Source organism: Rana temporaria, chromosome 5 (assembly GCF_905171775.1).
Source record: "Rana temporaria chromosome 5, aRanTem1.1, whole genome shotgun sequence".
Lineage (NCBI taxonomy): Eukaryota > Metazoa > Chordata > Amphibia > Anura > Ranidae > Rana > Rana temporaria.
In genome coordinates this window covers 37,402,209-37,427,130 of record NC_053493.1, presented here as the reverse complement: position 1 = coordinate 37,427,130, position 24,922 = coordinate 37,402,209, and the positions used below count along the sequence as shown (strand labels likewise).

Here is a 24,922-nt window from a genome sequence, read left to right as displayed (position 1 = left end):
ATTGAATTACACATACTAATTAGTCTATGCTAATTCCGATTCCAAGTGAATATGCTATTTGACAATTTAATTACCAGCACAATAAACAGAAAGGTGACTCCTGCCTTTCAGTCATTTGGCCCGAACTAACAACTTGGCCTTGATCATTACGGTCTAAAGAGCAGCGATGCTGAGGGTTCCATAAAAAATATGATTGCTGTCTAATTGCCTGAGCATGGTCCCTCTTTCATACTTGATCGGTGCTTTTAATTCATTTGATTAATGTAGCCAGACATTTGGGCTTCTTCCCCCAAGTTAATTGCATCGGTGGCCACAAAGGGATTAATATTTCACATACGCAGGTTTGAAAGGTAAACAGAAAGCTGATGTCAATTTTAATTTTTGCCAATGCATTTCTGCAATACAGATCACTGTATCTTCCAGATTAAATGATGCACCAAAATTCTAGATAACAAACTAGGAAGATGATACAATACTGCCTAAGCTGCTGCAAAGCGGAATAAGACACCAGAAAGCTTCTGTCTTTATTAGCGCTGTTTTTCACACGATGCACTTTCCTTTGCTCCGTCAGACAATTACTTAATGCCCCTATACAGGCAGACTGCCAGCTCTGCTCAGGATCTCTTGCCACTGTTGGGTTGGGGAGGGGCTTTTATTGATGAATACATGAACGCCCTGACCCAATTCACCAGCATATTTATATGGATCTTGCTAAAGAAAGTGCATAAAACACAGGGCGACTAAATGCTAGATATGTGCATTCCCGTTCGTACGAATGTTATTTTCGTACGAAATTGTTAATTTTCGTACTCGCAGAATAATGTGTACATACGAAAAAATGAAAGCACCAAAATACGAAAACGACGGGATTACGAATGAGCCGCATAACGAACAACCGCAAATACGAACGAACGATCTGACGAAAATACGACAAAACGAAAACGGCAAAAGAACGAAAATTACATCTATAACAAAAGATTTGCATTCTGTATCCTGTTTGAATCCCCTCTCTGCTCGTATCCTCAGCCGCATGTCCACATGACACCTACAACAAAAGATTTGCATTCTGTATTTTGTTTGAATCCCCTCTCTGTTCGTATCCTCAGCCGTATGTTCACACGACATCCACAACAAAAGATTTGCATTCTGTATCCTGTTTGAATCCCCTCTCTGCTCGTATCCTCAGCCGTATGTTCACACGACATCCACAACAAAAGATTTGCACTCTGTATCTTGTTTGAATCCCTTCTCTGTTCGCACCCTCAGTCGTATGTTCACACAACATCCACAATAAAGCCAAATAAACTTTTCTGTGGATTTTCATCTGAAGGGAGATCAGTTGGCCAGACTTTTGAACCCAAAAATGGTTTTCTGATGGAGTTTAAAAAACAAACACATTTTCTGAGAACGAACGGAAAACGATCGTTTTTATGTTTGTTGTTAAAAAAGTCTGACCAAGTGTATGGGGCTTAACAATCGTTAATATGGATGAGCCGCGTGTTGAAAGTGCCGCGAATCCCGCAATATATTTACGAAAGTACAAAATGACGAAAATCCTTTGCCCACATGACATCCACAACAAATTGTCATAGATGTCACACGAACACACGACCGAAAACACGAACAGAAAAAGGAATCCAAAACACAGAATGCAAATCATTGACGAAAATTCACGAAAATTATTGTCTACCAAGTAACGAACATGAATTAAACAGAATAACGAACCATCCGCATGTACGAAAATAAAACGGTAATGAAAATACGAAACGATCGGAATACGAAAAAATCTCGTCATACGGAAAACGAACGGGAACGAACAGGGAAACGAACCTACGGAACGATACGAAACAGAACAAAAAAAATATTTTTTTTTCTGTGCACATGTCTACTAAATGCTGTGAATGCCAGTATTAAAGTGTACCAACGTCCCGATAATATGTAACTGGAACCTAATCTGGACTAAATGAAATGGACTTTAGACGGTACAAGTAAATATAGTAGAAAATCTATAGATATATTTATTCATAAAAAAAGAGGATATATGAAGAAAGGAATAATGTACAAAACTTTGTGAACAAAATAGTACAATGCCAGCATTATATCACAGTACATCATTTAGGAAATAATACATAAAAGTTTATACTCGTGCACATATGCCTATAGAGATAAAACCATACAGCACCAGAAAGTATGAAAAAACTTTTAAATCCTTAGGACTGGATTGGATATGCGGAAGAATGGATGTTGTTTTACTCGCTTTTACTCAACATGTTTCGCGTTGAAAACGCTTCATCAGGAGTATAACGGTCTAATAATGGACAAATATGACATGAACAAGAAACATCAAAGAGATGCCAATTAGTTAAACAATTAAACATGGCAAAAAACATACAGAAAGGAAATACGGAATTGATACGAAAACTGCTAAAAGGTTATTAATGGTGCATGGCAACACAGGAACCGTTACCCAAGAGAGAAACAGAGAAAGTCACCCAAAGACAATCATAAGCTGTAGTAGATGAAAAATGTTGTAAATTGTATAGAGGAGAGCAGCACATAGCAAAAAGTTCACAAAGTTTTGTACATTATTCCTTTCTTCATATATTCTCTTTTTTTATGAATAAATAAATATATCTATAGATTTTCTACTATATTTACTTGTACCGTCTAAAGTGCAATTCACCAGTATGGTAGATGGGAAGGAATCTGTCTCCGGCAGAGAGAATTTTTTTACGTCCAAAGTAAATCTGTCACAAAACTGCATAATTCAAACTGAGCATATGCTGAACAAGGTTCGACATATTCAAGATAATGCTTACGCAGTGGCAGTGCATCCATATAGGGTGCATGGCCGCCGCCCCCTCTCTCCTGCCACCTGTCTATCACCATCGATAGATTCATGCATTTCATGAATCTATCTATGGTCGCCGCTGCCGCCTCCTATTCAGGTGCCCGGCCCCTTTTCGAGCGCCGGGCACCTGAATTACAGCGGCAGGGTAATTTTTGGAAGCACCTGATTAGAGCCATAGGCATCCAAAAAGGTGAACAGCGGGCGCCATGCTGGGCGCTCGCAGTTCACTCAACGTTGTGTTAGGAAAGCAAATAAATTTTCACTTTCCTAGCACTGAACCGCCTCTCAGCCAATCAGGTGCTCAGATCTGTTACCTGTTATCTGATTGGCTGAAACGAGAGGCACTATCAGTCGTCCAATCATAGCAGAGGATGGGAAGACAGGACAGGAGAAGATATCGAGGAGCATGGAGACAACTGACACCACTCGCCGCCTGCCACTGTCACGCGCTGTCCCACTGGGCAGGTGGGGATGCACATTGGCAGCATTTGATGGGCACAGTAGCGGCATTTGATGGGCACTGGCAGAAATTGATGGGCACAATAGCAGCAAATGATGGGCACACTGGCAGCAATTGATGGGCACACTGGCAGCAATTGATAGACACAGTAGCGGCAATTGATGATCACACTGGCAGCAATTGATAGGCACAGTAGCGGCAATTGATGGGCACATTGGCAGCATACATATATATACACACACACACACACACGTGTGTTTGAGCTTTGGGGTGCACATCCTAATGCAATAAATGTGTGCACACCTATGCTCAGGAACATCTTAGTGATAATAAAATGTGTGGCTCTTTTGAAAAATTATACATTTATTGTATATTATGGTATGTCAGGAATGTATTCAGGTGGATTTTTTTACCGTCACAGGTTTGAGATGCCAAGGTTCATGACAGGGTTGCTTTATGTCTGGTGGGTGGGGTAGGGAATGGGACACAAAACAATGCTGTAGATGTTATTCCCAAGCTCAGACATTTCAGGCATTCAGGCGAAGGACACAGCTTCTGCCAACTATTCCTGCTGCCATCTTCAGAAAATATACAACAGACAACAGTGTCACAAGCTTCACTGAAATGATCGCCAAAAAGCTAAATTATAAGAAATAACAAAGGGCTAGAGGCACTTGGCAGGCTGGTAGTATTCTCCTATGAAATCCTTTGCGCTCATTACCTTTAATTCTGGACCTCTGCAGGGCCCTGAGCACCTCTGTTGTGTGTGGCAAAGTCTGCAACCAACTACTCACCAGTAGTCACTGCAGAATTACTACTAACTTATGTCGCGTACACACGACCGTTTTTCATGACGAGAAAACTGTAATTTTTTAGATTGGTCGTGAAAACCGGTTGTGTGTATGCTCCATAGCATTTTTCTCGACGAGAAAACTGCCTGCAAAAAAATTAGAACCTGTTCTATTTTTTCCCGTCGTTTTTCACGTCGTTCGTTTTCTCATCACGAAAATCACTCGTGTGTATGCTTTTCCAAGGGGGAAAAAACGTGCATGCTCAGAATCAAGTATGCAGCCCAAAAGGTGGTGCCATTTGAAAGGAACTTCCCCTTTATAGTCCTGTTGTACGTGTTGTGCATCACCGCGCTTTGCTTGACCGTTTTTTTTATGAACGTGTGTATGCAAGGCAGGCTTGAGAGGAATCACGTCGATAAAAACGTTGTTTTTTGCAGGACAGGAAAAACAGTCATGTGTACACGGCATTAGAGTACGTACGGCATATAAAAAAGTAATAAAAAAATTAACTACTGACACCAATCTCTGCCCTACTGACACCATTCACTGCTCTACTGATACCAACCTCTGCCCTACAGGCACTGTCCATTGCCCTACTGGCCTATATATATTTACACACATGCATGTACTGTATGTTTGAGCTTTGGGGTGCACACTCTAATGCAGGGTTATGCAATTAGCAGACCTCCAGCTGTTGCTAAACTACAAGTCCCATCATGCCTCTGCCTCTGGGTGTCATGCTTGTGGCTGTCAGAGTCTTGCTATGCCTCATGGGACTTGTAGTTCTGCAACAGCTGGAGGTCCGCTAATTGCATATCCCTGCTCTAATGCAATAGGCTGCGCACACCTATGGCACTACTGCAACAGCAGCCCCATTGACTTAAATGCATAAATGATGGTGGCATCCGTCAGCTTGACATGCCATGTTATAGCGGGGGTTCACCCAAAAAAAATGTTTTTAACATTACATTCAGGCGAGTTGTTAGAATGACAATCGGCTGTTTTTTTTTAAATCCTTGCCGTACATAACGTTTTTTATATATATGTTCACCGCGGCTTCCGGTGAACCCCTTTTTTTGGGTGAACCCCCGCTTTAAAGGGGTTGTAAAGGTAAAAGTTTTTTCACCTTAATGCATCCTATGCATTAAGAATGCAACCTATGCATTAAGGTGAAAAAACATCCGATGGTACCGCCCCCCCCCCCCCAAGCCCCCGTTTTACTTACCTGACCGTTCGAAATTTCCGGGCGCGTTCACGTGATGTTCTTGGTTTCCCAGCCTGGCCGTTGATTGGCTAGGCTGGGCGGATTGATAGCAGCCCAGCCATTGGCTGGCGCTGCTGTCAATCACAGCGGATGGCGCGGCGCGCCGGGGGGCGGGCCGAGTGATACAGCCGATGTATCACGGGAGCGCGCTCGCAAAAGCTTTCCACCATGCGAGGGAGCTCGCATGAACGTGGAAAGCTTTTGCGAGGAGGAGCCGAGACAGCCGCCGAGGGACCCCAGAAGACACGGATCCGGGTCACTCTGTGCAAAACGAACTGCACAGCGGAGGTAAGTATAACATGTTTGTTATTTAAAAAAAAAAAATGTCTGCCTTTAGTGTCCTTTTAAGTATCCCATGACTGCTGTGCAAAGCTTCATAGCCGTGGCACGTGAACAGCTCCCTCTGGCTGCATTGTGCACTTTCGGTGGGTGGGGGCAATAAAACTGCAGCTCAACTGTATGTTTTTACCACTGCCCATGCAAGAGAGGTCCTAAAAAGGTGTTCTAAGCAGAGGCGTGTGGTTTGGGCACCAAAGATTATGCGCCATTAGAAATGAAAGGCTTTACTGATGGAAATCAAGCCTTGCCAGTAGTACAGAACGGAGGCGGCGGAGCAATGGCACTAAGATCCTCAGGCTTTAAAAAGCCTCATCAGTCAACGTATGCTATGCAGAGATACAGCACAGCAGGGGTAGAAGTATTATGATAGTATAGACATTATTTTACAAATCTCCTGGCAAGTAGCACAGTTCTTCTATATCCTTTCAACGTGTGTTTAGCTGCTTGGCTGTGCCTGCCCTTTAATTTATCATTAATAAACATCTAAAGTTCAGAGCTGAGTTTAGTCATTAAAACCAAAAAAAAGACCCGGAGCAAGGGCGATAAACAAACATATTTTTTTTTTATTGAAACATCTGCGATCTAGGCCTTGAAAAGTTCTGAGCTGCTGTAAAGAAGCCTCATCTGATCCATATTTGGGAATTCATATTTGCAACATATGCTGCAGTGAAAGCGATCAGCAGGTCGCACTTTAATGAAACAGTTTATGTAGATTGCTGGAAAGGTACAAAAAAATGCATCCGCTGAACTGAAAACACAAGTTTTCCATCCATTAGCTGGCCTGACTCAAAGTCTACTTTTAGCCTGTGAAATTGCAAAAATGATTACAGATATTACTGCTATTTTATCTGCTTGTGTTCTTTGTGCACAACATTTTATTCTCCTTCACAAAGAATGAAATATCAAAGAATGCCTCGTGATTGATCTGACCGGTATTCATAATATGCAGTAAGCTCCAGTCCACCCAAAGGTTCGTGTTTCCATTTTCTCCAGTGTTCAAGAGTCAATGTTCAGTAACTATCTATATATATATATATATAAATGATTCTAATTTATTTTCGTTGATTCGAAATTCGTAATTTTGTTAGATAATAATTTTCGTTTAATGGATTCGTAATTTTGTACTTTCGGAAATACATCGCAACACGCGGCTAATCCATATTAAGATAGACTTTCTCTTAACACACGGTCGGACTTTTTGCCAACAAACTGTAAAATGAGCGTTTTCCAAAAAATCCGACCGTGTGTACGCTCCATCAGACAAACTTTTTCGGTTTCAAAAGTCCGGTCAACTCCCTTCGGACAAAAATCCACGGAAAAGTTTGTTTGAAGTCCGATCGTGTGTACGAGGCTTTACACTGTACAATGTGACTCAGCACAAAAGAGATAAGCTGATTGGCTAACATATTAAGTAGGATACATCACTCACTAACTACACTGCCCAGTGCCCATTCGAAAGAACGATACAAGTACACAAATTTACGAACAGACAAAGAAACAGATTTACAAAACACACACATGAAAATACGAACATACGAATGAAAATACGAACAAAGGATTTAAAATACGGAATGCAAATCGTTCGTTATAGATATCATTTTCTTTCTTTTGCTGTTTCGGTGTTTCGTATCTTAGTAAGATTGTCCAATTGTACGTTCGTATTTTCGCTTGTTCGTTATTTTGCTTATTCGTAATTCCGTAATTTTCCTTTTTTGGTTCTTTCAGCTTTTCGGAAGTTCGAATTGATCCGAATGTACGAATACTAACAAATATCCATTCATTACGAACGGGAACGCACATGTCTAATATTTAACTTATAAATGTTCTGCTTTGGTATGTTCTATAAAAATGTTATATGTTTTTAAGGGGTAACAGCTCTTCGCAGTTCTTTGTATTGTTACTGTTCTGTTTTTTTTTATTGTAAAGTGGTTTCATGTTCATTGAAATTAAACAGATTAACATTTTTTTTTTAGACTGGAAAATTCTCATAGTATTTATGACGATTGTTGCAAAATCTTTTTTTCTTTCACTAATTTACCAATCAAGAAAAGGAATAAAGTAAAAAAGCCAAGCTTCGGGTAACAGTGCATCATTAAAATTTGAATCTTTGTTTAAAAAGGCTGTGTTATCCCGTGCATCGCCCTATGCGTTATTGCTCTGTGCGTTAATTGGATGAACAAAGGTTCAGTTTCGACTCCTCTGAACTTTACTGATGGGATCAGCCAATTATTCAAAGTCAAATAACCAAGTAAACACAGCGATTCTAGTTTCACAGCATGGTTTAGGTTAATGCAGATAGCTGCTGAGATACTAATGTACCACAATTCCGATGTACAACACTGTATCTTGCAGTTATATTGCACAGCTGATGTTCCTGGTTCTAAATCTGTATGAAAGAAAATGTCCAAAAATACCTAAGCACCATGTGCATCACAACTCTATACTCACAGTAACAAAATAGAAAGAAAAAAAAAAGAAAATCCCTTTCTATATTAAAGAAAATATGAGAACTGATGACAAGTGTAGGCCAGTCATTTTCTGTAAGCATTCCTTGTATAGATGAAAATTACATAGTATCATAAAAATATACAAACAGTAAAGGGAAACAATGTGCAACTAGATGTCCTATACTGTATATACTCGAGTATAAGCCGACTTTTCCAGCACATTTTTGGATGTAAAAAAGCCCCCCTTGGCTTATAATCGAGTATCCCTGTGTCATGCTGCAGTCGGCTGCCGTCCATTGTAACAAAGCCCCGCCTCCTCCACATCCGTGATGGACGGAACACTGAACACTGATACAATGCTGGGATCAGTGTTCAGTGTTCCGTCTATCACGGACAAGGAGGAGGCGGGGCTTTTGTTACAATGGACGTCCACTAACTGCAGAATGACACAGGGATGCTCGATCACAGATGAGAAGTAGAGGGGCTTCGTTACAATGGATGGCCGCTGACTGCAGCATGACACAAAGACTCAAAGGTAAATAACGAGGGCACAGTGAGGCTGCAGATGGACACAATGAGGCTGCAAAGGGGCACAGTGAGGCTGCAAATGGGCACAGTGAAGCTGCAAATGGGCACAGTGAAGCTGCAAATGGGCACAGCGAAGCTGCAAATGGGCACAGTGAGGCATAGTGAAGCTGAAAACGGGCACAGTGAGGCTGCAGATGGGCACAGTGGGGCTGCAAATGGGCACAGTGAGGCTGCAAATGGGCACAGTGAAGCTGCAAATGGGCACAGTGAAGCTGCAAATGGGCACAGCGAAGCTGCAAATGGGCAGAGTGAGGCATAGTGAAGCTGAAAACGGGCACAGTGAGGCTGCAGATGGGCACAGTGGGGCTGCACATGGGCACAGTGGGCCACAGTGAAGCTGCAAATGGGCACAGTGAGTCTGCAGATAGGCACAGTGAGGCTGAAAATTGGGAAACTGAGGCTGCAGATGGGCAAGGTGAGGCTGCAAATGGGAACAGTGAAGCTGCAAATGGGCACAGTGAGGCTGCAAATGGGCACACTGAGGCTGCAAATGGGCATTGTTGACCCGCTTTTCAACTTATAGTAGCTGCTGCATTTCCCACCCTAGGCTTATACTCGAGTCAATAAGTTTTCCCAGATTTGTGTGGTAAAATTAGGTGCCTCGGCTTATATTCGGGTCGGCTTATACTCGATTATATACGGTACATAAAAATTATTTTTTAAACTCCTAGACGCTATTAGCATTTTTATTGCTCCTTAAAGCTAAATAGTGTTATCCTTTGTGTCAATGCTCACTACGTTAGGCTATTAGCATTTTTTGAGCTTCAGCATCTAAGAGCAGAAAAATATTGTTTTTGTAGAGTTTCTGGGAGTGTTTTTAGTTCATAAAAATTATGCAGTTTCTGTTTTGTTAACTTATAAAACTGCTTTAAAATAATCGCATTTGCCGTGTTTCGTCTCCTCGTCTGGTCTGTGAAGCTGCAGACTCATATACCGCAATATATAAACTATGCAATGAAGATGTGTCACAGTGTGGACTTTCTCCAATTCATTTTCCATCCAGAGGAACACACAGCTTAAGCTGCCTGACTGGCTCGGCAATAACAGGATGGCAGACCGCTGTAGGTGACTATCTGATTTTGACACATTCTATCTGAATTATCCACAGTGTGAAATAACTGCTTCTCTCACATTATGACGTGACATGACGAGGATTTCTATTATTATAGGATGGAAATCTTCTGATTTTCAAGAACAAGCTATACAGACACATCTTCTACACATATAGTATAGGCTGGTATAGAATAAAAAAATCTGATATTAACCGTTTCAATACCAGGCACTTACCCTCCTTCCTGCCCAAGCCAATTTTCAGCTTTCAGCGCTGTCACTTTTTAAATGACAATTGCGCGGTCGTGCTACACTGTACCGAAAATACGTTTTTATCATTTTGTTCCCACAAATAGAGCTTTCTTTTGGTAGTATTTGATCACCTCTGCGGTTTTTATTTTTTGCTAAACAAATAAAGAAAAGACCGAACAATAAAGTTTTTCTTTGTAAATAAGTACGTTTTCTCCTTCACTGATGGGCACTGATAAGGCGGCACTGATGAGGTGGCACCAATGAGATGGCACTGATAGGCGGCACTAAAAGGTGACACTGATGGGCACTCATAGGCAACACTGGGGTAGATTCAGGAACGATTTACGTATCCATAGATACGCCGCGTAAATTCAAAGCTACGCCGGCGTATCTATTTTCTGTATTCAGAAAGCTAGATACGCCGACATTAGCCTAAGATACGACTGGCATAAGTCTCTTACGCCGTCGTATCTTAGGGTGCATTCTCACGCTGGCCGCTAGGTGGTGCTTCCGTAGTTGTCAGCGTAGAGTATGAAAAATTACATACTTAGGCCGATTCACAAACGTACGTGCGCCCGGCGATAGTTTTTTTACGTCGTTTGCGTAACTCGTTTTCGTCGTAACGTTGCTCCTGCTATTAGGAGGTGCAGCCAATGTTAAGTATGGACGTCGTTCCCGCGACGCGATTTGAAAATGTTACGTCGTTTGCGTAAGTCGTCCGTGAATGGCGCTGGACGCCATTTACGTTCACGTCGAAACCAATGACGTCCTTGCGACGTCATTTACCGCAATGCTCGTCGGGAAATTTTAGGGACGGCGCATGCGCAGTCCACGCCCCCTACCGGATCATTTGAATTACGCGCGCTTACGCCGGCCCCTTTTACGCTACGCCGCCGCAAATAACGGAGCAAGTGCTTTGTGAATACTGCGCTTGCTCCTGTAATTTACGACGGCGTAGCGTAAAGACGATACGCTGCGCCGCCGAATCAGTGCGCGCCCCTACCTGAATCTACCCCACTGATAGGTACTGATAGGCAATTTTTTTTCGGGGGGGGGGGGGGGGGGGGGGTTGTTATTTCATTCCAGCACAATGTCTTGGGCCTGTCCTGTATCTGAGTTTGCAATATTTAAGGTACTTACTCTTCCACTAGTTTTTCCTTTCTAACAGCCAATGTGCAACCTTTCGCAATATTTGCAACCAGTCATTAGGATTATGCATACCACATGCTTCCATTTCATAAGGCACCTCTATTCTCTGATGGTAATAAATACAGAGGATGATTACGCTACTTGGGGGCAGATTTACTAAAACCGTCAAGTGCAGCTGAGGCTGCAAAGAAAGGCATTTGTGTTTGAGCTTTGGGGTACACACCCTAATGCAGGGGTGGGGAAACCTTGGCCCTTCAGCTGTGGTGAAACTACAAATCCCATCATGCCTCTGCGTCTAGGAGTCATCCCTGTGATTGTCAGGGTCTTGCAATGTCTGATGGGACTTGTAGTTTCAAAACAGCTGGAGGACCGAGGTTGCCTATCCCGTGCCCTAATGCAATGGGCTGCGCACACCTATACAATCATACTATAACTTGCTCAAATTTGGACAATAAAACCTAGAAGCTGATTGGTTAATAAGCACAGCTGCACCAGATTATGTGTGCACCGGTTTTAGTAAATATCCCCCTTGGTGTTGCTCGGTCTTGCCTGACTTCGAATTGATATTTAAGAAGACACCTAGACAGTGCCGGCCCAAGACATTGTGCTGCCTGGGACCAAGAATGAAATGCTGCCCCCCCCCCCCCCCCGAAAAAAAATCACACCAACCAAAAGGCCCCCACATTCATTATTTTATATCATGATAACTAAAGGGGACCCGTCATGGCTCTATACATGTATAAAGGAGTATAAAGAGGACCTGTTATTGCTCTATACATGTATAGGAGTATAAAGAGGACCTGTCATGGCTCTATACATGTATATAGAGGACCTGTCATTACTCTTTACATGTAAAGGAATATCAAGAGGACCTGTCATGGCTCTATAAATGTATACAGGACTATAAAGAGAACTTGACATGGCTCTATACATGTATAAAGGAGTATAACGAGGGCATGTCATGGCTCTATAGATGTATAAAGAGAACCTGTCATGGCTCTATACATGTATAAAGAAGTATAAAGAGGACCTGTCATGGCTCTATACATGTATATAGAGGACCTGTCGAGACTCTTAACATGTAAAGGAATATAAAGAGGACCTGCCATGGCTCTATAAATGTATATAGGAGTATAAAGAGGACCTGTCATGGCTCTATACATGTATAAAGGAGTATAACGAGGGCCTGTTATGGCTCTATAGATGTATAAAGAGGGCCAGTCATGGCTCTATACATGCATATAGGTGTATAAAAGGACCTGCCATGGGCTCTATACATGTATCCAGGAGTATAAAGGGACCTGTGAATTGCCGGCGGCCACAATGTCTTTTGCGCAAACTAATCAATGTACGCTAATTGTGTTTTTTTTTGGTACCAAAAATATGTAGAAGAATACATATTGGCCTAAACTGAAGAAAATATTTTTCTTTTCTAAATTTTGGGGATATTTATTATAGCAAAAAGTTAAAAAATATATATATTTATAGCACAACAAATAAAAACCGCAGAGGTGATCAAATATCACCAAAAGAAAGCTCTATTTGTGGGAAAAAAGGACATCAATTTTATTTGGGTAGCGGAGCTGGTGGAACAGGCTGGCGGGCATCAGTATGCTGCCCCCCTAAAAGTGCTGCCTGGTACCCATGGTACCACCCGGTCCCATCATAGGGCCGGCCCTGCACCTAGAAACGAAAAACCATTTATGAAAAAAGGCTTTCTCTCTCTTTGTAAATGTGTAGCCCAGGCATTACACAACATATTATAAAATGTTATTTTTTCCTCTTAAAAAACTCCTTTCTAATTGCGTGAGGTCCACATAAAAATATACAAAGAAGAAGCAGAAAAATACACTGCGGGAGGAACAAATGAGTAAGTAAAAAATAAATAAGGTAATAAACATGGCTCCTTATAGAACTGCTCTTTAGGTTTTGTGCATGGGGCTTGTTGAATAGATGTTCTCAGTGTGCATGGAATTATCCACAATTATGTCACCGCTCACATGAAAATCACGTCTCTTTAAAGTCTTGGCTACACAATGCAGCCGGTTACTTTAGTGCCGCAAAGCTCTTTTCCGCATACAGTGTGGACAATTCTAGTTATAGTGTACTGCGTTTTTGGATAAAGGAAACCTGTGACAAATGGAGGCTATCAAAGGTCACTCTGAGCTCCTGACTATCCATAATATCCCTAATTTTGAGGGATTGTTCTTTTTTTTAAACCAAATCCCTCTGCCCCTCTTTCTGCTTCAGTTGTCCCACTTTCTGGTCAAATTTATAGACCTCTATATATGTGTATTATTTAATTATATTACACTAAACCTTTCAAACCTTTCATCCAAATTCTATATTGGCCTTTCTCAGCCTTTTTTACCCTGAGGAACCCAGGAATTCATTTATAGGTCTTGAGGAACTCATGCGAAAACCAATTTAATAGAAGTCAGTGGGGAAATGCTCCTTATGTTGGTGGATAGAGGATAGACTCTGACAAGTGACAAAGTAAGGCCCGGAGCGAGAGAGAATAAAATGAAAGATAGTGCAGGGCCGGCATGACAGTGTGAGAAGGAGAAGCAACTATGGGGATAAGGATTGTAGGTGGAGAATGGGGGAGAGGTGTCGTACCTTGTTTTGTGTCTGCCCGACCATGAGTACTCACCACCCCCCTTGCTATTAACTAAATTAATGAGATCACACATGAATTGGAGTACAAATGGCCATAGCAGCCTTTTTATTAACAAAAACAACTTATCAGCCTGTAGGTCTTATGACGGCACCCAGAATTCCAACTTGTTCCACTTGTAACACGGCGGGACCTTTTTCCATACCAGGCCAATTCATGTGTGGTCTCATTCATTTAGTTAATAGCAAGGGCAGGGCCGTTTGAAGGAATTTGGGGGCCCCAAGCAAAATGGACATAGAGGCCCCCCCCTGCATGCACACAAAGCCTACAGGAACCGGTGGGCGGCCTCCTCCTGGTGGCTCCGGACTGTGAGGGAGGGAAGGGAGAGGGAGCCAGGCAGGACACGAGCGGCGCATGGATACAGACCAACGGTAGCGGTGATCTTACCGAAGGCCGGGACAGACTCGTGTGTGGTGCGCCCAGGGGTGTATTTAGGTTTTGTGCTGCCCTAGGCCTGGTGAAACTCGGGCACCCCTTCCTTTTTAAGACTTGTCCTGTCATTTTCATGGGATGAGTGCAGAGGGTGGGATGAGTGCAGAGGGTGGGATAGGCACAGGGTGGGATAGGCACAGGGTGGGATGAGTACAGGGTGGGATGAGCACAGGGTGGGATGAGCACAGGGTGGGATGGGGACAGGGTGGGATAAGGACAGGGTGGGATAAGGACAGGGTGGGATGGGGACAGGGTGGGATGGGGACAGGGTGGGATAGGGACAGGGTGGGATAAGCACAGGGTTGGATGGGGACAGGGTGGGATGGGGACAGGGTGGGATGGGGACAGGGTGGGATAGGGACAGGGTGGGATAGGGACAGGGTGGGATAAGGACAGGGTGGGATAAGGACAGGGTGGGATGGGGACAAGCACAGGGTTGGATGAGGACAGGGTGGGGTGGGGACAGGGTGGGATAAGGACAGGGTGGGATGGGCACAGGGTGGGATGAGCACAGTTTGGGATAGGGACAGGGTGGGATAGGGACAGGGTGGGATAAGCACAGGGTAGGATGAGGACAGGGTGGGATAAGGACAGGGTGGGATGAGCACAGGGTGGGATGAGCACAGGGTGGGATGGGGACAGGGTGGGATGGGGACAGGGTGGGATAAGGACAGGGTGGGATGAGCACAGGGTGAGATGAGCACAGGGTGGGATGAGCACAGGGTGGGATGGGGACAGGGTGGGATGGGGACAGGGTGGGATAAGCACCTTTTAATTTGGGGGGAGAGGGTGGTATAGGGATATGTGCTGGGGAGTGATTTGAGAGGGAAGATGATATGTGCTAGTGGGGGGGGGGGGAATCGGACCCCCCCCCCACACACACACACTAGCACATATCATCTTCCCTCTCAAATCACTCCCCAGCACATATCCCCATACCACCCTCTCCCCCCACATCACTTCAATCGTTCACCTCTTATCTGCTCCCCCCCTTACCTCCTGTTTACTGTGTGCACTGTGCAGCACGGCTCTCTCACTCGTGTCTCTCCTCGGCTCCTCCTCCTGGCTGTGTACACATTGAGCCATGAGGAGGGGAGGGGCCGAAGTGTGACTGTATTGCAGTCAGTGGAGAGAGAGGGACGGCTGCACTGTCCCGGGTGACCGCGCCACTTTGGGGGCCCCCCCCCCCGCGAGCCCCCCTCCTCCCGCACAGCTGAATCCTGGACTTCAGTGCAACTGCACGCTTCGGCACTGAACTCCAGGATTCAGCTGTGCGGCTCTCCGTGCGGGAGGAGGGGGGCTCGCGGGAGCCTGTGAATATAGCAGCAGACAGACGAGCCAGCTTGGGGGCCCCTTACTAGCTCGGGGCCCCAAGCAATTGCTTGCCTTGCCTGTCCTGTTGCGACGGGCCTGAGCAAGGGGTGAGTACTCATGGTCGGGAAGACACAAAACAAGGTGGGACATCTTATCTACACTGGTCATGGCCTTGGAGCTATGGAGGCATCATCAAATATGAGGTCAATCAGCCACAAGCTCAAGGAACCCCTCGAAACCTCTTGAGGAACCTCTCAACCAGGTAACTAGCAATTTTATTGAAAGCTCATCAATGTACATTTCTAAATGTTCCCCAGCATGAGTCAAAGTCAACACGGTTTTAGGTCTTAGTGGTTGAGATGACTGTAGCTGTTTTAGTGCATTTGCAACAAAAACCAGTACTGTCTGAAATACTTTTTTATTTGCACTATTGCAGTCTTCACTATTGTAGCTGTGTTCATTTTGAATACCCAGTAAAGTGCAGATAGAAAACATAAATAAGGATTTGCTGTTCACATTATAAGATAATAGAACATTTTTTTTTAAACTTTGTTTATTAGTTTTCTGCAAATACAATCATTAAAAGGCACAGTATGGGCCCTTTCACACATACGGACAAACGGTCCGTTTATTACAAGTCCGTTTACGGACTTGTAATGTATCCCTATGGGATTGCAGACGTTAGCGGATGATGCATCCACTAACGGCCGCAACCATCCGCGTCCGCAAAGATCCGCTTTTGCGGACGGAAGAAAACCCTATTTTTCTTCCGTCCGGCGGAACGGATTGTCCTTCAGTCCAAAATTTTAAAACATGCTTTAAAATCGAACCGATTGACCACTGACCGATCAGTCCAAACCGATGGTTAGTACAGAAAAGCATCGGTTCAAAACCCGCGCATGCTCAGAATCAAGTCGACGCATGCTTGGAAACATTGAACTTCGTTTTTTTCAGCATGTTGTGTGTTTTACGTCACCGCGTTCTGACCCGATCGTTTTTTGGAACAATGGTGTGTACGCACATCAGACCGTCGGGCCACTTCAGCGGTGAACCGATGGAAATGGCCCGTCGGACCATTCTCAATGGTTTGGATCGACCGCGTGTAAGCGGTCTAAGGAGTAGCAGATGTAAATGGACTTGTGTCCGTTTACAAATGCTTACCTCCAATCCAATCCGCAAAAAAAAAAAAAACGCACCCACTCCACTCATTGTGGCCCGCGACCGGTTTCCAAGTCGCTTAGGTAGCCCTCGGTTGGGCACCCCTGATCTAGATCATACAGTGTTGTTTTTCTCAAGCAGTACTTACTGAAAATATTCAGAGTTCTGCGGATTGATGCAGTGTTTTATACAGTCACCCTCTTGTAGAGTCACTGAAAGCGAAATGTATTATTTTTACATCCCAGCTTTTTACATTTTATCTTTTGTCATGAAAGTGATTTTATTACAATATTGGGTGGAAGCTAAAACATAAAAATCATCAATACTGGTTATGGGATCTTTAAAAAATGATAAAAGAAACCCTCCGTAACATCAAGATAACATTAAGATAACCCCACAGAAAAATAAATGGATTTATTTCTGATCAAATTTCCATAGCAGCTGCCACTCTGTTTGTTCCTGTCTGCAGTATTTCAGGATTCGTTTGGAGTTATTTTAAATATTTAACAGGGACCTGTCAAGATAGACATATGGGAGTTGCCACTGCTGACTTGTTTTTGAAGCTGTGTGAACTGGATTAGTCATTGGAATCTTTTCTTTACTGCTTAAGCCAACCATAGATGGTTCGAATCCCTGCTGAACTGGCAGGGATTCGATCCCTCTATGGGCAGGCTGATTGTACTCAAGTTGATCCATTGATCATTTTGGGTAAGACCAGCATGTATGATTTCTAGCATAAGATTATTACCACTAGTTGGTGCTGGAGGTCACCATGTCGGAGAAGGAGCTCGGGAGGAAGTGGGACCGCTGCCTGGCAGACGTCGCCATCAAATTCGGTGCCGGCCTTGGCTTGGGGATCATGTTTTCAGTCATTTTCTTCAAAAGGAGGATGTGGCCCATCGCATTTTCCTCTGGTATCGGTTTAGGAATGGCGTATTCCAACTGCCAGAGTGACTTTATGTCCAAGTACCTTCTTCACGGGAAGTTTGTTAAAGTGAGTACTGCAGATGTACAAACCGGTTAGCTGATCTGTTGCCCCTAGATGAGATAACCAAAGCCAAGCAAGAATTCCGGTTCCTCAAGGGCCTTCGTCACGTTCACGACAGCAGCCAACTTCTCTGGCTCTTCTGGGCACAACTACAACTATTTTGTTGTATATTTAATATCGGAGATGTTGGGACAATAAAGAAAATGTAAAAAAAAAAAAAAAAAAAAGATTCTTACCACTAGTCATGGTGTTCTCCCAGCAAAGACGGCTCCCATGCCCCCCACCTTCCCGTCGAAAGATCACAATAGCTTTGCACAAGGGCTTCCCCCCATCAACACTGTGTTGATGGGAAAATTGAGCAATATTCTTTCCTGCAACCCATAGTTGCAAAAAAAAAAATTACATAATTATGGCCTGCCTTAGTGAGGTCCCGACATGGAAGAAAAATATATGTATGTTTTGCAACAAGGACAATACCCAGTGCTTTCAAGTATGGAGAGCATGTGACCTCCTCCTGTATGACAGTGCTTTGGTCTACCAGCCAGTTGCTAGACCACAGCATTGTCACACAACAGAGGGAGTGACATTACCACTCCCCCTAAGTGTCAGCATGCCAGCTGTGTTAGAGCAAGGAATGGCAAGGGTGGCAAGACAACAATGTCTCTTAAATAAAAGCTGTCACTTACAAAAATTCTTGGAGTGTAGACATCTGGTCATCCACCTGGCACAGTGTAGTATCAAGAGTTCTTATCTCCATTCAGCATGTATATCAGCCTTCCTTAACTTTTTTTATTCCAGAGGAACCCTCAAAAATGGTTCGTAGGTCTCAGTAAAACCCTTACTAAAGCCAATTGCTCTCATACTGCTGGTTTTACCAAGTGGTGTTGACCCTGGAACTATGCAAGCACCACCAAATGGGAGATCAATGAGCCACAGCTCCAAGAATCCTAAAAATTTCCGGAGGAACCTTAGATTTCCACTGAACCCTGCTTGAGAATAGCTGGTCTACAGAGCTGTAATGACATGAATATTATGAAAAGGGTTATATTCCTGTGCAGCAGGCACCTACATTTGCCCAAATGTAACTTCGGCACCCAAAGCAGCTTCCTGTAAAGAAGAATGTAAATACTTTCTCTGCTGCCTATGCTGCCTGATGAAGATGAATCATCCTTTCTCCACAAAATTTGGAAAGGAAAACCCGTCCGCCCTGCTTCACATCTTACGAATTATGGTGCGGAGAGGCCACAGGACAGAGGGGTGGAATCTCTATTATCTACCAGTCACTTGCCCAGCTGGTCTTCAAAAGCCCCGTTCATGACTGCTTGGGAAAATGATCTCCAAATACAATGGGACCTGGAAAAATGGCAGACCTCTTTTTCTAGAGCCTACAAGGGGATAAGGAATGTTTCCCTAATTGAAGCTAGCCTCAAATTAATGACCAGATGGTACCTCACCCCTGCCAAATTAGCCGTATCCATCCGCGAACCCCCACTGCTTCAGAGGGTGCAAAATTGTGGGCTCTATGGCCCACATTTTGTTGGAATGTCCCAAAACTTCTGGAAAAAGGCCTTTCTGGAAAAGGATGTTCAACCTGATCCTAAAAGTGACAGACCTTCAGGTCCCAAGAACCCTCCTTAAAGTGGGGGTTCACCCAAAAAAAAAAATTGTAACATTACATTCAGCCGAGTTGTCAGAATGACAATCGGCTGTTTTTTTTATTTTATCCCCGTACATACCGTATTTTCACCGCCGCTTCCGGGTATGTCTTCTGCAGGACTGGGCGTTCCTAATTGATTGACAGGCTTTTGACCGTCACATACAACGCGTCACGAGTTGCCGAAAGAAGCCGGACTGCGAGTCGGCTCTATACGGCGCCTGCGCACCGATGTTTGGCTTCTTTCGGGATAAAATAAAAATAAAAAAACAGCCGATTGTCATTCTGACAACTCGGCTGAATGTAATGTTAAAACATTTTTGAACCCCCGCTTTAATGGCAATATCCCCAAGACTCACAAATCCAACTGCAAATGAATCCACGTATGTCCATGTATGTCTGTTTTAAACTAATAAAAATATTTGAAAGAAGATAAGTCATCTTACAATTTGTTGTTCCAAGAGTGCTGATCTCCTGTGTCTCCAGCTGCTCTCAGTGTTTGCGCCTGCTGACCCCACATCACTTGAACCACTGAGTGCTGCAGAGGACCAGGAGATCCACATTTATGGTAGTGCCGATATTGCCAGAAGATTTTGCAAGCAGCAGGGAAGGTATGTACAGTAGATACATTTTTCTTTATAGGTTGCTGCTTTACTTGAAATTTGAACTTTCAAAATAAAATGAATGTAATAGCGCTCTAACCTTGCATTTATCCAATCCATTGGCATTTCGTTAAATTGGTATTAAAATCTCTCTTCTCGTTCCTTTGACTAGAGAAACATCTAAATCCAAATCCAATTTAATAAGAAGGTCGTGTTGTTGACTTTGGATGTTCATATGTATATTGTAGATCTTAGGTATTGACGTAATACGAGTAAATCTTCCTAATATTTTTTTTAATTTTGTGTAATTCCAATGATATGCAAATTCTAACCCAACAAAAAAAGTAAAAGTACCGGTAATTGATAAAAAAAAAAAAAAATACTCAAAGGTGGGATTGCACTCTACAGCAAAAAAAACACACCTTAAGCTTTGCTCCAGACAAAAGTGATAATGACAGTGAACATCACCTTCTGCTTCCTGTGTTTTGAAGGTTTCACACGTTCACGTATATGCCAGCTCTGAATCTACTATGTGACGCAACCAATCAATATTTTACTTATGTTAATGGTGCTTTTTTTTCAGCGGTACGACATTTTACTGTTGTTCATTTGAGTTCTGACCTTCTGCGGCGCCTGCATCGTTAAGGTCTAGACTGCATCGGCCGTTTTTACTAGCAAATCCTGTATGCAGGCAGTGAGATTTAGAAAATACTTTATTGCATATTGATATTCAATTAAGGCATCTGATACAGATTAACGGTGTGTGTTACGGGAGATGTTTCTTCTGTCAGAGCGTTCTGCTAAAGTATATAAAGTAAGACAGACTTATCTATCCACCTAACTATCCACTCAGTTCGTACAGAATAGAACATTTTGGGTCTCTGGGGGTCTATGAAGATGCCCGACATGGCCTGTTACGGATCTCTGACTATTTCAGCACTATCTCTATACAAGACAGTGACCCACTCTCTTTCCATCAGACATCATGACCTATACCGCGTACACACGATCGGAAATTCCGACAAGAAAAACGTGGATTTTTTTTCCGACGGAATGTTGGCTCAAACTTGTGTTGCATACACACGGTCACACAAAATTCTGACCGTCATGAACGCAGTGACGTACAACACTACGACGAGTCGAGAAAAAAGAAGTTCAATGCTTGCGAACATGCGTCGACTTGATTCCGCGCATGCGTGTTTTTTGTACGTCGGAAGAACTTTTCTTGTCGGAAAAATTGAGAACCAGCTCTCAAATTTTTGCTGTAGGAAATTCCGACAGAAAAAGTCCCATGGAGCCTAATCACGGTCTGAATCTCTGACCAAAAGCTCACATCGAACTTTTCTTGTCGGAAATTCCGAACGTGTGTACGCGGCATAAAGGAATGTAGACACCGAGGCTGAAATGTTACCAATACCCCGAAACAACAATTTCCCAGGCCACACAAACATCCAAATGTCAAATTTAATCTTGGAGTTGAATGGCCACAGAAGCCATTTTTTTTTTAAATAACATATATAAAATAGTTCTTTCGTAACTGAAGCATTGGCTGTATGGGTCCCCGTGTCAGGTTCTGTATGGGGCCCTATGGTTTCTAACAGCAGTCCTGTCTTCAGGATGTTTAACTGTCTATCTATCTATCTATCTATCTATCTATCTATCTATCTATCTATCTATCTATCTATCTATCTATCTAACCATTCCAGTCTATCTATCTATCTATCTATCTATCTATCTATCTATCTATCTATCTATCTATCTATCTATCTATCTATCTATCTATCTATCTATCTTTTCTATGCAGTCACCCACATCAGACATTCACAATTGAATTGTCTACACAATTCAATTTTGAAAGCTGCCATTTCATTGGCTGCTGCAGGATACATCAAACCCCTGTTCCATGTACAACATTAGCAAAAAAGCAGCTGCACAATTTGCTCCTCTGAAGGCCGATGATGGAGCGGCAGCAATAACAGCTGCGCTCCGGCCTGGTACCGACCTCCTGTAAGTAACACATGTACATTCCGAAAACCAATTACTATTTTTAAAGCCTGGCGCTACGACTGGCTGTTGTGAATGGGCTGGGGAGCCATAGAGGGTGTTGTGAACACCCAGCAATAAGAAGACATACATTATTTATCATGTCAGCCCAGCTTTATGACTGAATGTCTCAGCAGAAATCCGCCATCCACACAGAGCAGGGGAATAGAAGCCGCTTTAATTAGAGGACCAAACACTCTGCATTTCCCACTTACAGAAAGCGCAGGGAAGAAACGTATGTCATTGTCTGGGTAAACAAAATGGGGAAAGGGGGCGAAGTTGTAAAACGAGAGGAAGAATTCCACGCCAAATAGCTTGTTACTGCAAAGCTAATAGGAGAGACTGGTAATCCCCGATGGCACATCAATACTTCTTTGTATGCCATGCCCTGCAATGTACTGTATGTGTCCCGGAAATTCAATCTGGAAAACCAGATGCACTTCTCTGGGTCTTTTTCACGTATTTTGTACCAGTTGCACATAATGAAATAACATCCAGGATTAACGTAGATATAAATCCTAACTGAATGACATCCAGTTTGGTAAAGCACTACTGTATGTATCATAAACAGTTGACAGGTTTTTTTTTGTTATAAAATTCCTTTACATTTGTTTCATTCTTCGCTGCATCTGAAGCTCCATTTACACTTGTCATGCAACTACGGACATCAGAGTCGCATGACAAGTCGTTCCCCATGTTTTCCAATGCTCACCATTTAAATACCGATTCTCCTCGTTTAACCACTTCCCTACCGTAGGACATCATATGACGTCCTGTACTTTGCACCCTCCCTCCCCTGCCACATTTGTCACTTTTTGGGGGGAGGGGATCAGGGCCTTCTTAAAGCGGGAGTTCACCCATTTGTAAAAAAAAATTTTTTATCCCCTTAGCTTCCTGCTCGTTCGGTCTAGGGGAATCGGCTATTTGTATTAAAATATGAGCAGTACTTACCCGTTTTCGAGCTGCATCTTCTTCCGTCGCTTCCGGGTATGGGTCTTCGGGAGCGGGCGTTCCTTCTTGAGTGACAGCCTTCCGAGAGGCTTCCGACGGTCGCATCCGTCGCGTCACTCGTAGCCGAAAGAAGCCGAACGTCGGTGCGGCTCTATACTGCGCCTGCGCACCGACGTTCGGCTTCTTTCGGAAAATCGTGACGCGATGGATGCAACCGTCGGAGGCCTCTCGGAAGACTGTCACTCAAGAAGGAAAGCCCATTCCCTTAGCCCATACCCGGAAGCGACGGAGAGGATGCATCTCGTAAACGGGTAAGTACTGCACATATTTTAAAATAAATAGCCGATTCCCCTAGTAAAAACGAGCAGGAATCTAAGGGGGAAAAGTGCCCTCTAAGGGTGAACCCCCGCTTTAATAGCATCATGAACCCCTGGGCAAAGTAATGCTCTGGGGCCCCTACAATGGAGACAGTGCAGGTTAACAGACATCAAGTAGGTAGGAGGCACATTTTGGGTGGAGCTCTGCACTAACTACATGAACAATCATTCTATACAGCAAAGAAACAGTGGGAAAATACTACATACATAAAGTAATAAAGCTGTCCTGTGCATATAATATATCTGCTAGATTGATGCCTCTCCAGCACTCTGACCCCTCTACACCCCAGATATCCCCCCATCACTCTCAGTGCCATCATGGGGCCCCCAATTTCGGGGCAGCGTGGGCTCAAGTACCAGCTGCTTTGGGAAAAGTGCAGGGGCCCCCCATGCAGCTGGTTGACGCCGCCACGTCACCAAACCAGGAAGTAAAATACTTCCACGCATGCGTCAAATCCATTTGACGCATGCGGGAAATATCTGTCCGCTGGTTAGGTGTACTAACCAGCGGTCATGTCCGCCGGACAGCTTTCCAGCGGACATGTTTCTTAGCATGCTAAGAAACATTTGTCCGCTGGAAATCTGTTCGCTAGCCTGTACACACGATCGGATCTGTCCGCTGACACTGGTCCGCGGACCAGTTTTAGCGGACATGTCCGGTCGTGTGTACGAGGCCTTAAAGGCATCCTCAACTTTTTGAGACTCTGGCACAATTGTTGTGCAACAGGATTGTGCAGCAATCCACACCTTTCAAAATCACGAGAAGCTTGTCACCCCGAAAAAGAGGCCGGCGATAAGGACATGTAGCCCTTTTAAGTGAATGGGCTGGCCCTGTGCGACATGCGAAATCACGAGCAGATTGCTCTACAAAATCGCATAGCGTGAACGCTCTTTCTCGCTATCCGATAAAATCAAAAAAATCAAAAGGGCCTCTAAGTCCAGCTCTTCAAGCTTTCTTGACTCACTTTTTGGTCACTGCACAAAAAAAAAGATAAAAGTATTTTTGGATTTACATTCCACACAACGATGACAAAAAGGAAGCTTGACAATTCCCATCCAGGTGCTATTACTTTGCTTCTTGAAGGAGAAAACAAATTACATTTTTATAGTGGGCGAAATTGTTTCTGCCTTAGATGTGAAATTGCACACAACACGGTAAATCTTAGGACGACTGTGCGCTCTGCGTCTCCCGTATTACTACTAAAGTCGGAAAGCTTAATTATAGCACAACACATCTCCAAATGTGCATCAGACACCTTTCTCTGCCGGTATGATCGCATCTGTCACTAGAGGATCCACAGCCATACTGGCAGAGCACATTCAGCAAATGTAATGACTTTGGTTCAGTGCTCCAAATACTTCACTATCTCAAGTTTCCTTAAAGGCCCCATCCACTTAGACCTGGAAAGGAATCCATGAGATGAATACAGGAAACACAGCCCACTCGCCCAAAACTTCAGCAAAAAAAATTATCAATGTCCATTTCTTATGCCTCGTACACACGACCGTTTTTCTCGGCAGGAAAAAAAAACAAA

General features: G+C 43.6%; 2 protein-coding genes across 2 annotated transcripts in view; one reads left to right on the top strand and one right to left on the bottom strand.

The window, feature by feature from the left end:
* The window catches only part of ZNF804B (zinc finger protein 804B), a 440,396-nt gene that overhangs the window by 93,926 nt on the left and 321,548 nt on the right, over positions 1 to 24,922 (bottom strand). The window lies entirely within an intron of this gene.
* On the top strand, positions 17,538 to 17,796 carry LOC120941789 (MICOS complex subunit Mic10-like). Its single transcript, XM_040355472.1, has one exon. It carries the CDS (start codon positions 17,545 to 17,547, stop codon positions 17,794 to 17,796), a length of 252 nt encoding a protein of 83 aa, XP_040211406.1. The 5' UTR covers positions 17,538 to 17,544.